The 18567-nt window shown below is 37.0% G+C and overlaps 2 protein-coding genes across 3 annotated transcripts; one reads left to right on the top strand and one right to left on the bottom strand.

Annotated features, from left to right (window-relative positions):
• Window positions 1-5672: 5672 nt before the first annotated feature.
• On the bottom strand, window positions 5673-10562 carry selenop (selenoprotein P). Its single transcript, XM_059503480.1, has 5 exons — window positions 10407-10562; window positions 9401-9628; window positions 9030-9239; window positions 8817-8934; window positions 5673-7287 (listed from the first exon to the last, which is right to left on the bottom strand). The coding sequence occupies exons 2-5, from the start codon at window positions 9601-9603 to the stop codon at window positions 6739-6741; spliced, it is 1080 nt and encodes a 359-aa protein (XP_059359463.1). The 5' UTR covers window positions 9604-9628; window positions 10407-10562; the 3' UTR covers window positions 5673-6738.
• Window positions 10563-13890: 3328 nt separating this feature from the next.
• On the top strand, window positions 13891-18469 carry znf131 (zinc finger protein 131). 2 transcript variants are annotated; one of them, XM_059503472.1, is made up of 7 exons: window positions 13891-14048; window positions 14799-14952; window positions 15057-15158; window positions 15500-15644; window positions 15727-16418; window positions 16506-16636; window positions 17399-18469. In XM_059503472.1, exons 2-7 carry the CDS (start codon window positions 14829-14831, stop codon window positions 17921-17923), a joined length of 1719 nt encoding a protein of 572 aa, XP_059359455.1. In that variant the 5' UTR covers window positions 13891-14048; window positions 14799-14828; the 3' UTR covers window positions 17924-18469. The 2 variants fall into 2 exon arrangements, with proteins under 2 accessions (XP_059359455.1, XP_059359456.1); XM_059503473.1 differs by lacking the exon at window positions 13891-14048 and adding an exon at window positions 14088-14443.
• Window positions 18470-18567: the final 98 nt, after the last annotated feature.

Genomic DNA, 18567 nt, shown 5'->3' on the forward strand with positions numbered 1-18567 from the left:
GGGGCCACCTTGTTCTTGTCCGGACAGACAACACATCGGTGGTCTCTTATATAAACCATCATGGGGGTCTGCGTTCTCGCCCGCTTTACAAACTTGCACGTCAGATCCTTCTTTGGTCCCAGGGGAAAATTCTTTCACTGAGAGCTATTTATCTCCCGGGGTATCTGAATCAGGGGGCAGACATCCTGTCGAGACAGGGGCCAAGGCCCGGGGAATGGAGACTTCACCCCGAGGTGGTGGAGCTTCTGTGGGAACACTTCGGTCGTGCCGAGGTAGACCTATTTGCTTCCTGAGAGACATCACACTGCCCACTGTGGTTCTCTCTCAGCCATCCAGCCCCCCTGCTTACCACGCCCCTTCGAGTGGAGGTTCTCTCGGGAGACACCCACTTATATCTCGCTTTCTCCATGGCACCTTGAGGCTAAGGCCAGTAGTACGTACGAGGGTGCCATCCTGCGACCTGGCCATCGTTCTAGAGGGCCTCTCCCTAGCTCCTTTTGTACCCATTGAAGAAGTGTCAGAAAGGTTTCTTACTCTTAAGACTATTTTTCTTCTTGCTATCTCATCTCTAAAAAGAATTGGAGATATTCAAGCACTTTCTGTGGCTCCCTCGTGCCTGGAATTTGCTCCTGGCATGGCTAAGGCTTTTTTTCATCCTAGGCCAAGACATGTTCCTAAGGTTCCTACTACGGTAGTTAGACCTATCGTACTGCAGGCTTTCTGTCCTCCTCCTTTTTTGACGTCTGACAAGGAGAAACTAAATTTGCTTTGCCCAGTGAGGGCTTTAGATGCATATGACCATAGAGCTGCCCTGTGGAGAAAATCAGAACAGCTGCTTATCTGTTTCGGGTCACCCAACAAAGGGGGTCCTGCATCTAAGCAAAGGATGAGCAAGTAGGTGGTTGAGGCCATCTCACTTGCGTGTGAATCGGCAGGCCAGCCGTCACCTTTGGCTGTACAGGCCCATTCTACTAGGAGTATGGCCGCTTCTAAAGCTCTTATTGCTGGGGCTGATCTTCAAGATGTTTGTGATGCGGCAGGATGGTCCTCACCACACACATTCGTCAGATTTTATAGTCTTGATCTTAGCTCTACTCCTGGGGCGCAGGTTCTTTCGTCAGCTTGTGTTTCCTAACCACACTACGGGGACTGGCTCATATGGGGGCGTGGTTATTGGCGTTCCCACTGCGAGTTCACGCAGCGGTAGTTCCTGAAGGGGAACGTCCTGGGTTACATATGTAACCCTAGTTCCCCGAAGGGAACGGACGCTGCGTGTCCTGCCATACTCTCAGCATCCCCTTGGATCGCTTGCTTCAGTACAGTCGAAGCTGATGCGGTTGTGATTCTGGGGTGCTTTATAGTTTCCTGGTCAATGACGTCACTCTCCGTGATGCTCACTCTCACCATTGACTGATTTCATTCATGCTTCAGACGCACTACGCTGGGGGCGTTCCCACTGCGAGTTCATGCAGCGTCCGTTCCCTTCGGGGAACTAGGGTTACATACGTAACCCAGGATGTTTTTGGAGCAGTTTTGTGCCAATTTTTGATCAAATGATGTATTTGCCTCATTGATGCACACTGCTGAGCATTACTAGAGACATTATAAAGAACTTGATTCAGGTTTGTTATTGAAACGTTTGTACTGTTTGCTATTTGGAAATGGTTGAATTCCTCATAGCTCAGATGATCTTAATTTTCAGCATTTGCTTTGTTCTGTTTTCTTCAATTTAAAAGGATAGCTTCAAATTATTAGATTATCTGTAGCCATATGCTGCTGGTTGTTTCGTGTTTTATGTATAGACATGGACTGTTAAGTTCATCTTGTTGCAAGTAATACTAGTATACTGTTCTGGCTGAATGTGTGTACTGTGCACTTGGGTATTACTGTGAAAATATATGTTTCAGCTTTTCAAGCATCATTTCCCTCAAGGTGAGGACGGACTGGTAAAAAATAAACAGAAATAGCCCTGAACACAAGATTGATTGGGAACAACAACTGAAAAAAGCCTCCAGCATGTTAACAAAATTCATTTTTAAGCAAGCAATAGAAGTGAAAGAAGAAAACGTGTTAGACTTGCATTATGGCCACCCAAGAGTCTACATTTATAAAGCAATATACCATAAAAATGAGTTCAACGTGTGGTCCACAATATTGTTACAGATGAGGAAAAGTTTAGTGCCTTTTTTAGTGCCTTTCTGCCTTTGTAGTGAATAGAAGGAAATATATTTATGAAAATAGAAATTATTACAATTGAATTGTATTTATTATAAAATAAAATAATAGTTACTAACTTATTTTATTCATTAGAATTTTAAAATTAATTATTTACAATATAACTTTTTACTATAAATTATTTTATTCATAAAAGATGCATTAAATCTATAAAAAAAAATATGACAAAGACATTTTTAGTATTGCAAAAAATACCATTTCAAATAAATGCTGTTCTTTTGAACTTTCGGTTCATCAAAGGATTCTGAAAATATTAAGCAGCTGTTTGCAACACTGATTAAAAAAAAAATGTTTCTTGAGCACCAAATCAGTATATTAGAATGATTTCTGAATGATAATAGCACTGAAGACTGAAGTAATGATGCTGAAAATTCTGCTTTTCAATCACAGGAATAAATTACTTTTTAAATAAAAAATAATAATAATAACTTTTTAGTACATTATTTTTATATATATTCAAATAGCAAACAGTTATTTTAATTTGTAATAATATTTCACAATAATACTATTTTAATGTATTTTAAATCAAATAAAAGAAGCCTTGGTGAGCAAAAGATAAATCTTACAGACCCCAAACTTCTAGTGCACAAATAAAAAATCTTCAAAAAACTGTTTATATATATATATATATATATATATATATATATATATATATTAATATGATAGATATACTTTTTTACTTTTAATACACTATTGTTTCTATGGTCTGCCATGGAGTTAATGGACATCATATGAATAAATGAATCATCTCACTTACGCATAAATATCCAGTTCATAACACCTCAGGAAGTTGTCTTCATTCTCAGTTCACAGCATTGTAAAGGAAAACAGGAACAAACTGTAACCTACAGCACAAGGGGTCCATTAGTACGATGTTGTTGTGATGTGTATGACAGACTAACCTAACTACATCATTGAGAGCCATGCTGTGGAGAAGGCCTGATGCATTATGAAGGCCAGGTCAACACCACGAAAGCCTTAATGTACCGGGAACGAGGGGAAGAGCAGGCGTCCAGCAAGGACCAGATAGAAGCTCTCCGGTCTCTGCTAAATGGTTTGAGAAGCAGCAGGACCCCGGCTGATAGGGAAAGCAGATCAGGCAATTTGGCAAGCGGTGCATACTTAGCAACACTGCGTGAGGCTGATTGGATCTGTGTAGCCCACTCTCACAGTCCGCCTCTCAGGACATTGTAAGTAATTGGCCGTGAGTCTCTGCTCTCCTGCACTGGATCTTCAGGCCAATTAAGCCTATCAAAGCCACCCACCCTTACCATTTATTGCCTCGACTTGCTTGTTGACCTTTTGCATTGCATGCTTCGAACAGGAGGTTTGAGAGCTGACGTTTATATGGCATCTCAAGGGCCGTTGAAACGAGGGAAACGTCATTCTTGATCTTATGCTAAATGTTTCAGGGTCAAATTATTGCTTGTCCACACAACCCACAGTGCCCTTGCTGAGTTGAAAACAATGAAAAGACAGGTCTGGTTACTATCCTGCAAGTCATGCGGTCTGAAAGAAACAGCTCATCTACTTCATGAATATTTTCACTATACTCTCTCAGAAAAAAAGTACAAAGCTGTCACTAGGGCAGTACAAAAGTTAAAAGGTATATATTTACATCTAAATCGTACACATTAGCACCTTAAAGGGATATTTTACCTAAAAATGAAAATTCTGTCATTTATTACTCACATTCATGTCACTCCAAATCCATAAAACCTTTTCATCTTCAGAACACAAATTAAGATTTTTTTTTTATGAATTCTGAGAGCTTTCTGACCCAGCATAGACCCACATAGACCGCAATGCAACTACCATGTTCAAGGTCCGGAAAGGTAAGGACATAGTTAAAAGAGTCCATGACGTGACATCAGTGGTTCAAACTTAATTTTATAAAGCTACAAGAAGAGTTTTTGTGTAAAACGACTTTATTCAACAATTTCATCTCTTCCATGTCAGTCTTCGACACGCGTTGAGGAGAATATCACGTGTGAACGAAAATTAACTTGTTTTTCTACAAAAAAGAAAAAAAACGTAACACAAACAAACGTGGTTATTATAGTTAAACCATAGTAACCACAAATTAACTATGATTTTGCTGCACTAACCATAGTTTAATAATGGCATTTGTAGTAAAAAATATTGTTATAGTAATGGTAAAAACTACTGTTAATAAAATAAAACCATGGTTAATTTTGTAAGGGTAAAGCGTACATATTACATAAAGTGTAATACCCTTTACAATAATACCGCGCCAGTGAGTTTTATACCTTTTTTCTTAGATTGTGGCACTAAAACGAAACTTGAGCTACAATTTCTTTGCTAAGTGTCGATGAATATCTCACTTATGAATGTAACAGAATGAAACGGAAGGCATTTGGTTGTTCTGCTTGCTTTAGATTTATTTGTGTCTCTGCGTAGAAACCCAAAGTCTGCAGCCTAGACGCTTGCTCTTAATACTCCGAGGAATGTTCAGAAAAATTTAAATAATTTGGCAATTAGGTGTTGCATGGCAGCGGTTAAAATGTTTCATTTCCCCTTCACTTTCTCTCTCACGTTACCTGTGTTTTCTGCCAGGAGAGAGAGACATCTGTGTGTCTAAACGGATCTAAAAGGAAACACTGCAGACAGCTCATGAGTCCAGGTTTGGGAGAAAAATGTTGGAGAGGCTCTCAAAGGGAAAGCAACACAGACGAAAGATGAATCAGTGCGCGCGCGCCATCTGTTGGTGAACTTTGGAATTACATAAAACCGTGAAAAGAACAGGTTTGAACAGGTTTCAGATTTTGTTATATTTTCCCTTAAAAAAATGTGTACATTTGCTAATGATTTAAACGATTACAATCACGCTTAAAATACTATACATATATAAATATATCTAAATAAAATATAAATGATTTAATAAGTTGAAAATAATATAATTAAATATTTAGGTTACACTTTATTTTAAGGTGCCAGTTGAAATGTAATTGTGCAAGTACTGAGTACAAAGTGTACTTGTAGTGGTAGGGTTAACTATTATTACTACAAGTACATGTTACATATAATAAAGACACTGTGAAAATAAAAGGTTACCAATATTTATTTATCTTCAGAAAAAAACTGTGTTCGCCTATATATTTTTAATTTATTCATGAAACTTAATAAAAAATGACTTAATTATATTATTAAATATATAATTAAAATATTGTATTAATAAATAACATCTAAATACAATATTTTAGACTTTAAAAAAAAATAATTTTAATATAAAAAGTAAATTTTGATTTAAACGATATAAAACAAATAATCATATGTTATCAATTAATGTATAATAACCTTTTATAAGTAATTAATTGAAATTAATCAAGTTATCAGTCAAAGCGTAACATTTTGATTTACTGGTAGGATTATTTGTGTCTGTTCCATATATGTTAGGTATAAAAATCAAAGTAGCCTTTTTGTTTGTTTGTTTTACTTTATTTGAGTTTATCTGAGTAACATGTTTTCTTTCTGTCTTAGATTTCACATGCGTTTTACATTCACATTTAATCGGCACCACAGCATACATTTTTTTCATACAGATTCTCAGATCTCCCAGGTGATCCTAGATTTTCCAGAAAACCTTCATTAAGTATGTAAAATGTTGCAAACAATCTTTCCTAAGATAACAACGACTTAACCTTTTTCCAGTTACTCCCTTGGATACAAATTCCACTCTTATAAATGTGTTGTAAAAAAAAAATATTTTTGTGCATTTCCCTATAATCCATTAACATTTTTGTAATGCCAAATATGAAATGCATTTTACAATCCCCTTACAACATCTGTTCTAGTAACTAGAGGAATACAGATATAGATGCTAGATAATTCAACAGTGTTTGGTCTTTAAGAAGAAACTTTTAAGATCGGAATCTCTCTGACTACTTTACCACCTCCATCTCCACACGGCAAAACTACAACATCTTACTGAATACCAGAGCAAAACAAAAAACAAAAAAAGAGAGAGAGATAGATAGATTTTAATACCCCAGATGTTCATATAGGATAGCTTTGATTGGGTAAAGCAAGGGTTACAGGATGTTACATGACCTTTGCCCTCTGCTCTGTGTGGCCTAACATCAAACAGGCACCACTAGTGCATAGTTTCCGCACCTGCCTTCATAAAGGCCACATAAAGCATCTAGAGAAGAAAAGACACTAACATGATGAACCTAACACACTCTCAGTAGCAAACAGACACTGGACCCATTCAAGTTTGTTTGATGTAACCAAAAAAAATATCCAAATCTAGTGCACATTTTGTAATTTAGATGTTCCTGAATGATTTAGCTTCCTTCTAACATAAACCAATTTGCTAATTGTTCCTAATGGGATGCCAAGGTCCAGTGCTGCCACACACTGAGGTGTAAATACTAGTTGGTAAGATTAACCGAGAGCGTTGACCAGCAGTACGGGGTTCACTGATGTTTACGTGAAGCTATAAATGATCAGACAAGATTGTTACAAAGCCAACGGCCCTGTTTACTTCTCCTGTCATACTCAACTGGCGTCCCCTGCTGGTCAGGCTCAGGCTTTTTGCGACAGCTCTCATTCAGCTTGTGGGACGGGACGTCACTGTCAGGTCTCCCTGATGTGGTTGTCCTCCTTCAGGCCCTGTCAGTGTCAGGAGGCTGGAAGAGCCCCCTCACAGTGTCAGAGGCCTGCCACACGCCCGTTGCTGTCGCCGAAGAGCTGTCGTCAGTGTCAGCATCAGCTGGTGGCTGGAGCGTCTGCCCCCTGCTGTCAGCTGTACTGAACTTTTCACCTAGTGTGCTTAGCTCAAGGCCGTTTCATGATTGGTGGCTCAACGGCTGCCTGACCGAAGTCAACCTGGACCAGCATCTGCTGACCCAAATCAACCTGCTGTTGGCCGTGGTGGTGATGGTGGTGATGGTGATGATGATGCCTGTGCCTCTCCACACCGTCGGGTTGATGCCCTTCATGACCATGTCCATGATGATCGTGATGCTGTTCTCCCTCTGTTGTATTCTCATCTGTGGATTTCTTGCACTGTTCAAGTTGCAGTGAACTCTGTAATGACCAGAGGAAAGGGCAAATTGAAAATACTCATTAAAAACAAAGCTTCCAAAAGTTTTTCTTTTTAAAAGATGCCATAAAAGAACCTGTTTGGGTTCTCCAAAGAATAGCCTTTCAGTGAACAGTTCTTAGAAGACAGAAGACCATCTGTGACCCTGGACCATGAAACCATCATAAGGGTAAATTTGTTGAAATTGAGTTTTGTACATCATCTGAAAGCTGAAAAATAAGCTTTCCATTGATGTATGTTTTTTGGCATATGGGAATATTTGGCTGAGATACAACTATTTGAAAATCTGGAATATGACAGTGCAAAAGAATCCAAATATTGAGAAAATTGCATTTAAAGTTGTCCAAATGAATTTCTTAGCAATGCATATTATTAATCAAAAGTTTTAATATATTTACTGTAGGAAATTTACAAAATATCTTTATTTCCTAATGATTTCTGACATAAAAGAAAATAATTTTGATCTATACAATGTATTGTTGGCTATTGCTACAAATATACTTATGTTACATATATATATGTTACTTATGACAATTTTTCTTAGTAAAAAAAAAAAAAAAACTTTTATTATTCTAAAGAACCTTTTTCCAATATAAATAACTTTTTTGTGCAAGGGAAAGGTTCCAATGTGATAGGTTCTTCATGGAGACATAGAATAGAGCCCAGAAAAGAACCTTTTTTTACATATGCTTTTATTCTTATGTATAGAATGCATCACATATATTATAAAAACCAAAGTCTAAGAAAAACATTTATATTAAAAGTAAATGTTTAAGTTTTCTGTTGTTGTTTTAGGATATATACCCAATAAATAATAACAGTAGTAAAACATATACCAACAATATGAATACCAATATCTGTAATAAAGAACAACAGAATTAAAAGTATATATATATATATATATATATATATATATATATATATATATATATATATATATATATATATATATATATATTATGAATTTGTTTTTCTAAACGAAGCCAATTTAAAAAAAAAAGTATAGGCTACTTATTTGATAGGGGGCCTCCTAAAGGGAAAATTTGCCATTGTAACGTCAATTCCCTGCGCATTTTGCATTCGCTTGCAAACATTAAAATCTACCGCTGTAAGGACAGACCTGTTGGTTTTAATACAGAGGAGCGAAATGTATTATGGCTTTCTTTAGCCCCGCCTTCTTCTCCTTATATGCTGCAGAGCGCACTTACGTAAACAAACAGACGCGTCAGATTCTGATGGATGGAGGAAGATTTTGAGAGAATAAAATAATAGAGCACAGATTATACAGACTTCTTTTATGGTACATTTATGTGCTTTTTGGGTCTTGACTATTTATCTAATATCATTCTCAGCACCACACGTTTAGAAACATGAGGGTAAGTAAATGAAAATAACGGAGATAATTTTTTTTTATTATTATTATGGTCATGTTTATAACGGGTTTGAGCTAGTTTTTACAGAAAGCAAATATTATGTATATTACATACTATATGTATAATAAATGCTGTTTTACCTCGATGCTGCATTCTCCACAAATACCATCACAATAAGTAAGTCTTATGGCCTCCTCCACATGTGGGTGGCTCAGGATGGTGTAGGGAAGAGACAGATGGTAAGTGAGTCGGCCACACCTGGTAGAAAAAGGTGTTTAATGAATATTATTATTAAAGTTATGTAGTGATCGTGTTCATTAGGTGAATTGAACTAGATGAGTGGTGAGCCGAACCTGTCATAGACGAAGATGTCGTCCTTCTCAGCATTTACTGCCTGCCAGATGTCCGGCTGACTGAGGTCCTGGGCGTAGAGGGTGATATTCATCAGTCTTTCTTTGAGCAAGTGGTGCATCTCCTTGGACCTTTCGTCTCGGTTGTTTACCACCATGTAGTTTATATTTACGTATCCTTGGTTCTCTAACTTCAGGAGCAAGTCATTGAGCCTTGAAGAACATTCAACAAGCTGGATTAAATAAATACATCTTGTACAAAGAATCAAGATCAAGAATGTGACCAGATAAGGGTTTGAAAAACAAGGTTCTCATCAATGTTTTTCTCTGATATGTTTAAAATTATTAGTATGAAGTAAAAAGTCTGCACTCACTTTGATGCTTGCTCCATGCAGAACAATCAGCTGGCCTGGAGGAAAGCCACCACTGTCACATGTCCAAAAGCGTTCTTCATGGGCTCCTCCTCTCCGATCTTCCACACAGGAGGAAGTTTGCAGCGGGCTCCGTCTGTTTCGCTCTCTGCACTGCAGCCCGCCAGCAGGCAGAGAGCCAGGGTAAGGCTAAGTGCCTTCCACATGACTCCGAACAACAAACCCACTGACCTAAACACAAAACCAACAGTTTGTCCCGTATCCAGAAAAAAAAAACAGAACACATTTGAACTGTAAAATGCTGATACAGTTCCAACTTGACAATCAACAACAAACATTTTTAATATGTATTGTGATGTTATTTTATTATTTATTGTTACATTAAATTTCACAGCTATATACAATATATATATATATAGCCTATATAAAATGTTTATTTTATTATTGATTTATTTCTATATTCAAATGTCGCAGCTCTAAAAAATATACTGATATAAAATATGCTAATAAAATATTTGTATAAAATTAATTTTTAGTTTCACAGTACATATTGTTCTAAAGAAGCTTTACAGGAAACAAGAAAAATGGTGCAAAACAAAAGGGAACCTCTGCAGGGGAATAGTCTCTTTTGACTCAGCACATATCGAAATTACTGTCCATTCAGCAGTTATATAACCATATTGTTCTTGTATTGGCCATATAATAATCATGTACCTGTAATTACGGTAATTAACCCTGATTTAGTGATCAAAGTCAATGAAAGCAAGTTTAGGACAAGGTCCATAGTCCATCCAGATGCTACTGAGGGACATTGTAAAGAGTTGTCAGAGCCTAATTAATGTGCAAACTAGTTTTAAATTATGCATTAATACCTAGGCTACATTAAACTTAAAGTATATTTGAATACACCAAAAAATTAATAAGCAATGCAAAGAAGATGTTTTACAGAACGGCTGGAGAAAAAAAAAAGAAATCAAATATTATATCTCATAACTGATGAGTGACTTACTTGTTTTACTTGAGAGTCTTCAGCAGCGATACTTTCTGAGCTGTGTTCTAGACGAAAACAACCCACTCCCACACGGCTCCTCCTATTTATACTCCTCTTGTTTTTCCCAACTGAAAGCGGGGCAAAGGTCCCTCTGTCCCTGTTTCAAAAACTTTAATAGCTCACGTATTCACCCCAGGAGTTACACGCATCAGCAGTAAATATCTGTAACCTCCATAATGTGTTTTGAGAGGACACGGCAAAGCTTGAGCAGAGAAAAAAAAGAATGTCTAAGTGGATTAGTATTGGTATGTTTCACTGCCAAAGTCTGTTTTTAATTTTCTTTTTCATTTTTTCCTTTCTAACATTTTCATTTCTTCACACGTCTCTTTCATAAAAAACTGATAGCAAAGTTACACTTGTTTTTGCCACAAAAAAAAAATAAAAATAAAAAATGTCTAGATAGTAAATAGTTAACGAACACTGCATTCCAGACTTCTGTTTCCCTAAGCACTGAAAAGTGGGGGGCTGGGTGCAACACTGAAAAGAAATTACAACCAATTATGTATCAGATCATTGTGTGCAACATGGTTATTTAAGCATTCATTCGTACAGAATAAAAGATCATTTTATTTGCATGGTTTTCTTAACATCCTGTAATTTTTGTTTGTGCAGCAGTGCACAGCTGGGTTAGTGTCAGCACTTTTCCTGCTGAGATCAAACTTTGAAACTTCCTGTCTTTTTGCTGAACTTTGATAAACCCTGTTTTTCAAATTCTGTAAGACTGGAAGAACAACGATAGAGTGCATTTTCAAAACAAGACGTGTTTAAAACTTGCATAAGCATCCAAAACCTTTTTATAAACATTCAAAGACAGTCTCAAGACTGTCTTATGTTTTATAAGCAATCAATTTGTTAATGTTCATTATCAGATCTCATGATCATGGAGGACAGTTTGACCTCCTAGTGATGCACTTTAGATGCAGTTAATACACATTTTACTGATTACTGCTAGTTAATAGTTAACTTCAAGAGGGTGTTATGAAATCATTTAGTAGATAAACTGATACTCATAAATCTTGACAATACATTGGTCTATTTTTAGTATAGAATAAACTGTATATCCAAGTCAGTGGATAGTGCAACAACTGGACATTAAATCAATAGCATCTTTGGAATTGTCTAATCTATTTGATTTAAGCTTTTTTTCTCTCTCAAGTTTTGACAATCATTTTTAGATTAGCCTAATTTTTAACTAGCAAACCTGCAATGGTTCAACATACTCAGCTTATGTGTAAACCTGTTGATGTCTGGTTCAGATAAATGAATTAAGGTTATGTTGTATCATGTTTTTACATTTAATTTTACATTGTATGCATGCTTCCAACAATCACATCTTAGTTCTTGCTTTAATTTTGTTTAAAAGCCTCAGTATTTTGTCATAAATTAAACGCTACACTCTTTAAAAAATAAAGATCCCAAAAGTGGGTTATTACAGTGATGCCATAAGAACCGTTTTTAGCTCTCAGTGAACAGTTCTTAAAAGTACCATTTTTCTTAGTGAGAAGAAAACAGTGAGAACCTTTTCCACCATAAAGATCCTTTTTTTGGAATGGAAACGTTCCACGGATGTTCAAGATTCTCCATGGAATCTTTGGTTTCAAGAGTGGAATGCTACTGTATCTCAGTTGTGCCTCAGGAGGGCAGTAGAGAGCTTTGTCTGTCAATGAATAACGCACGTTTCGGCTCTGAGAGAAGCAAAAAACATTTTATCATGTAAATTTTCAGATTAACTTCAAATATCCTTAGTTAAAAAAATGTATTACTTCTGTTAAAGGTCTTATAAAACATATGTAAGTAATACCAATACTCTGCTTCGCGTCGTTGCCGCATCACCACCATCACATTTGCTTAAAAATGAACGAAACTTTATAAAACTGAACGTAACTTTTTCAGAAACTATCAAAAATATGCCATTACAAAAAAAGAAAAACACAATGAAAATGAAAAAAAAATTAACTCAGTTTCACAAATTTAACAGGCTCTTCAAATATGCTTCATATTTTGTTAATGTTTTTCAAAGATTCGTTTTCGCTAATCGTGGATTCTGAATGTATTGCCACAGATTTCGCTTACGCTTCTTCGCAGTTTTTTTTTCGTTGGGTGTTTTCACCATAGACATATATGATGTCTATGGTTTTCACAGTGATCTACTCTGATTGGATAATGAGCTTTTGATGGACAGGTGCTCTCTGACCGGGAAGTACAGACGTCACTCAGTAGCGCGCATTTTGTATTACTAAATATGTAAATAATATTTGACCTTCGATCGTCTCAGTCTATAAATATAAGCTCTTGTCCTTCAAGGCAGCTTGAAGGTAAGCTTGTGTTACTGAATGACAATAATAACCCGCAACAAACTGTAGCACACTGTAACATGAAAAACTTGTATCCATTACTTCAGTAACACAAGTTTTATTTATAGTTATTATTTACATATTTAGTAATACAAGGCACGACGTATTGTATACAAATCACCGCGAGAGATTTTTTTCTCTTTTTTATTAATGCAGAGAACAAAAACATACAAAAGTATAAACATACATCACATAATATCAACCACAAAAAAAAAAACAATAAATAATAAAATAGAACTAAAGAGGGCCAAAATCTAAACAAAATTACACAAGGAGATCAAAGGCAGAGCAAACTCTAACAGTCCTTATAGCTTTCTTATTAGTAGATACTGAGATTACATTCAAATAGTTTTCCATTTCTCTTAGGAAAACAGAGAAGACAGGTTTACAGTTAGAGAATTTGCATTTGTGAATGTGAAATTTGTTTAGGAACAAAAGTCAAATTGGATCGGTTTATTAAAATCAAAACCATTAAAAAACGTTTCTTAAAACAATAATACAATTAAAAGTTAACTAAAATAAAAAATGTAAAATTTATTAAAATTTAGATTTATTTTATCTTATCTTATCTTTGAGAACTAGCCTATATAGGCATTTAAGAAAAACTAATAAAAATGACAAGACAATAAGATAAAGAAAACATTTAAAATTACATTTAAATATTAACATTTAAAATGAATTCAAAATGTGAACAAAAACTATAGGTTAATAATATATCAATGAATTGTATTTACAAGGCTTCCATAAAATGCTTTACTAATGGCTAATTTTTAAATAAATGTTTATCTAAATATTTTGATCCAAATCAGGTTGCCAACCAAAATTTTACTTCTTATACTTATTTACCTTTTACATACTTACAAAAAAAAAGCTATTTATTTAGGACATATAACACTTACAGGGGATACATAGGCCTCCAACACAAATATTAGTATTTTTAAAATAATAGACCTAAATGACGTGACGCAAAGCAGTAAAGTATATACAAAACCTGAATACATGATTAAGCCAAAACGTGCATTTTTCCATACTTGAAGACAACGGGATCTTTTGGCATCGTAGTCCTGGTAACCACCACCCGTCAGCCTCACGCGATAAAACTTTTCCGCGGGGGCTTATGGGAACTCGAGGCCAGAGCAGGAGCGACCGCCCTTTTCCGACGAGCGGAGGAAAAACAGCACATTGATCGCTTCAGGCCTCCAACGCGCATAAATAACCTCACTAAAACATCGGAGCGTCACCCGGGGTAAGTTCTCGGGAGCGTTAGACACCCGGCGTCACTCATTATTTAGCGAAAAGGGAATGTGTCTGATTAAAAGAGCATTTTAATGCGCGATTTGATGACGTAACGACAATGGTCTAGAAAACAAATGGCGAATGCGTTAGCGGCCATAGGCCCAGCGCGCGAGTAACATGAAGCTGACTGGCACACTGTGCTCATTTCGCCTTTTAGATATTTCTTTAGGACCTCCATACGATTGGACTGTTGAAGTGCGCGGCTTTTGCAGCAGTTTGACCCACTGGGTGTAAAGCAGCCCGTCTTGCGTAGAGAAGCTCCCCGTAAAAATGCGCGCTTATTCGGCGTGCTGGTTAGAAATGCCCGCTACTCTGTGGATCTGTTGGCATAGGGGCCATTACAAAGTATGTGCCTAATTTATCTTAAAAAAAAATGTCATGTGAAACATGACATGTGAAAGATTGTAGACGAGTTGATTGGCTTTCAAAAAGCGTTTAACATTTTAATATTTTAGCTATCTCTCCACTTTTAAACTCTGGGTTCGTTTCCCAAAAGCTTCGTTAGCTAACTATGATGCTTAGTTTCATTGAGTTCCATTGGTAACGACGGGACTTGCGACCATAGTTGTTTTTGGGAAACGCACCCCTGAAAAATTGTAACTCCTTTTTGTTACTTAGCTTTTTTTTATTATAATTTACATATCATGTATACATATGTATTATGCTGACATGCTTTTATTGTCTGTTTACGTCTTCATAGTACTTGCATGCGCAGGGAAAGGGCTGAACCATGTCTGTTGATGGAGATGTTGACTATGGGCATGAGTTTCCAGCCCATTACAAAGTGATGCTTGACAAACTGAATGAGCAGCGTCAGCTGGATCAGTTCACAGACATCACTCTTATTGTGGATGGTGAGGTTTCCACTGTTTGTACCTGCTGACCTAATAACTTTTGGAATTATGCAAAATATTTTACAGTTGAATAAACGTGTCAATGATTGTGGTTTCTTTAAAAGGACATCAGTTTCGGGCCCACAAAGCTGTTCTGGCTGCCTGCAGTCAGTTTTTCCACAAATTCTTTCAGGACTTCACTCAAGAGCCTCTAGTGGAAATTGAAGGTACTTAACAATCGATGCAACTCCATGGAACCAAACAGTGTTAAATATTACTATGTAGCATGTTTTTCCTGGACAATGACCAATCTTAATCAGCAACACTGTCTTAACTGGAAGCACTTGTTTGCAAAACAGTTAAAAGACGTTGGGTTTGGTTATTTACACACAGAGCACATATTAAATATACATGTAGTTAATATTAACTACATGTACTCACAATATGACCCATTTCTGCTATTGCATTTTACGGTCTCCCAGCCCAAATAGTAGTAAACTAAAAATTACTCCAAATAATGTATGCTAAATAATAATCTTTACTGCAATATTTTTGTTGCAATGAACAGGTGTTGGTAACACTGCCTTCCGTCACCTGATGGAGTTCACTTATACAGCTACGTTAGCTGTGAATGGTGAGGAAGAAGTCAGTGATGTCTGGAGAGCTGCAGAGTACCTTCAAATGCAGGAGGCGATCAAAGCCTTGAACAACAGGTTGCTAACTATTGTACATTTTCGTTTGCATGATGTTATACTGAAGTTGATTTTTAGCAATAATGTTTCTTCTCCTATGTAGAATGAATGGTACAACCACAGTAAACTCCTCCCAGGCCTTGGCAGGAAAGAGCAAGGCTAAGAAGAGGAAAATCGCAGAGACCTCCAATGTGATCACTGAGACTCTTCCTTCAGTGGAGACCGAATCTGTTGAAATCGACGTGGAGGTTGGCGAGGAACATATTGAGGTGGAGGAAAGTGGCCTGGTGGAAGTAGTGGATGCTGCTAGGAGTTCAACCGAACCCTCATCTGATGACTCTGCATTGGCCTTATTGGCTGATATCACCAGTAAGTACCAGCAGGGAGAGCAGACACTTCATGGGATGAAAAAGGAAGTAGATGATTCAGTAGTCGTGCCAGAAGAGGCTGTGATTGCTTCCAAGACCCTGGAGAATATTGAAGTGGTGGAGGTTCAGATCTCACAGCTGGACAACCTTTTCCGTTGTGACAAGTGCGACCGCTGCTTCAAACTCTACTACCATCTCAAACAGCACATGAAGACTCACACCGCTACCCCCGACAAGGGCTTTGTCTGCAGGCACTGTGGTAAAACATATGCCCGGGAAGGAGCCCTTAAACAGCACTTGAATAATTACCATTTTGATGCGGAGGAACAGTCCCAACGACAGAAAAAGAAAGTGCATGTTTGCGATTACTGTGAAAAGCAGTTTGACCATTTTGGACACTTCAAAGAGCATTTAAGGAAGCACACAGGTGAGATGATATAAGGTTAAATGTATTTTAAGAAATATATTTAAATGCAGTCTCTAATCAGCTTCCCATTTATTCATGCATGTGTAGGTGAGAAACCCTTTGAGTGCCCAGAGTGCCATGAACGTTTTGCCAGGAACAGTACGCTGAAGTGTCATATGTCAGCATGTCAAAATGGCGCTGGAGCCAAAAAAGGGAGAAAGAAGTTGTATGAATGCCAGGTTGGTTTTAGCCAGTAAAATATTATCCAGGCATGTATTTTTACTATGCAAAACCTCCTAAAAAACTCACTTTTTGATATACAATATATTGCATGCAATTTCTCAAATAATTCATTTTATTTTATATATATATATATATAAGACCTCACGTTTCTTCTCAATATTTGACAACAGCATGTATATAATTGCTTTTCATAAGGCACAACATGTAAGTTTTCGCCACTAGAGGGCGCATATTCAAAAGAAACAAAGGCATAGTTTGATGATACCGTGACAGTGTTGAATCATGGGAGTTTGTGGTCTTCATCTCCACAACTGATGCAATCCGACGGGACTCAGGCAGAAATCATGTTCATGGATGAGCTAATTTATTAAGCATTAATTAACATCATAATATGAAGGATGGTAAGGCTGAAAGCCGTACTCAGTGTAGTCATCACCTGTCTAATAAAACACAAAACATATTAAAGTGTCTTTGGTGCTCCCATGTTTCCTACAAAACAGACCAGGGATGAGCCATTATTAAAAATTGTTTTTTTTTTTACATTCTTCAAAACATTTGGGATAATGCAAGAACACAAGTCAGCAAAATATATAACACTGTTCTAATGATTTTTTAAATATATTTTTTTTTATTAAAAAAATGTAGATATTGTGCATTTAATTAAAAGCTATTTGTTAATCACACTTAGCAACATGTCAGTTTTGGTTGTATTTTGCTCATTCATGCAGCCCTACTCACTTATCTTTCTCACTCCTCAGGTCTGTAGCAGTGTTTTCAATAGTTGGGAGCAGTTCAAGGACCACTTAGTGACCCACACGGGTGAGAAACCCAACCACTGCACTATTTGCGATCAGTGGTTCACGCAACCCAAAGACCTCCAAACTCATCTGCAAGAACTCCACGGCTTGCAGGAGAAGGTTATCGTCACAGAGGAAGTCATGATTTCAGACCCAGGCACGATCTTGGCTATGGCGGAGGTTGAGGAGGGAGAGGAGAGGGTGATCCTGGAGGATGGCCTACAGGTGGAGCATGTCACTGTGGAGCCGGTGGACGTTGTTGCTGTTGAGGAGTCTCTCATGGTGGAGGAAGAGACGCCGATACAGTCTTCTCAGACTGTGGGTGGGGTAGAAGAGACAGTGGTTTTACAAGTAGATAGCGAGAGATTGAAAGAACGAGCAATGGAAATCCAGATAGCACAGGTGTCTGTTGCAAAACCAGCAGAATGTCAAGTTAAACAAGAGGCAGTGGACAGTTCGAAAGAAGTAAAAACTGCCATTGTATGAAAGACCTTTCCTGTGCATGGACGCTTTGATAATGAATTGGGAAGATGGAACAGGCCTTTACTCCTTTCCCACCACATTAAAATCATACAGTAATGCTCACAGTGGTTTCATCCATCAAAGATGGGTCATCCGCTTTATTTCTTTAAGCTTTGCTCTATCTATTCACTTCTCAGAAAGCAGTGTCTCTTTAAATCTAATCACAGGTTTAGTCATGCTTTTAATGTATGTTGTGGGTAAGAATAGTAAGATGTAATTCATTTCATAAATAGTGCACATGGCCAAGACTGCTTTGGGTGTGGAAAGAATGTATTTTTTTCTTTTTCTTTTTTTTCTTAAGTTATCTTTGGATGTATGTTTATAGCGTGTGCAAGAAGCTTATTTTCATAAAAGAATTAAAGGCAAAATGTTTCCCTAGATAATCGAGACGACATGTATGCAGTTCTGGATTGTTTTCTAACCTTTCTCCTTGTTCAGTCTGCACCATTTATTCGATTTAAATGAATTTGTTGTTCAGCTGTACAGAGCAATAAAATTATGTATAAAATATTTGTCAGAGGTTTTTAACCCTGATTTGGCACTCTGCGCCTGTTTTCAGTTGCAGTGATTTTTGTGTACAGGAACTTAAATGCCATTGGGAAATGTAG

The sequence above is a fragment of the Carassius carassius genome, chromosome 21 (genome assembly GCF_963082965.1).
Source record: "Carassius carassius chromosome 21, fCarCar2.1, whole genome shotgun sequence".
NCBI lineage: Eukaryota > Metazoa > Chordata > Actinopteri > Cypriniformes > Cyprinidae > Carassius > Carassius carassius.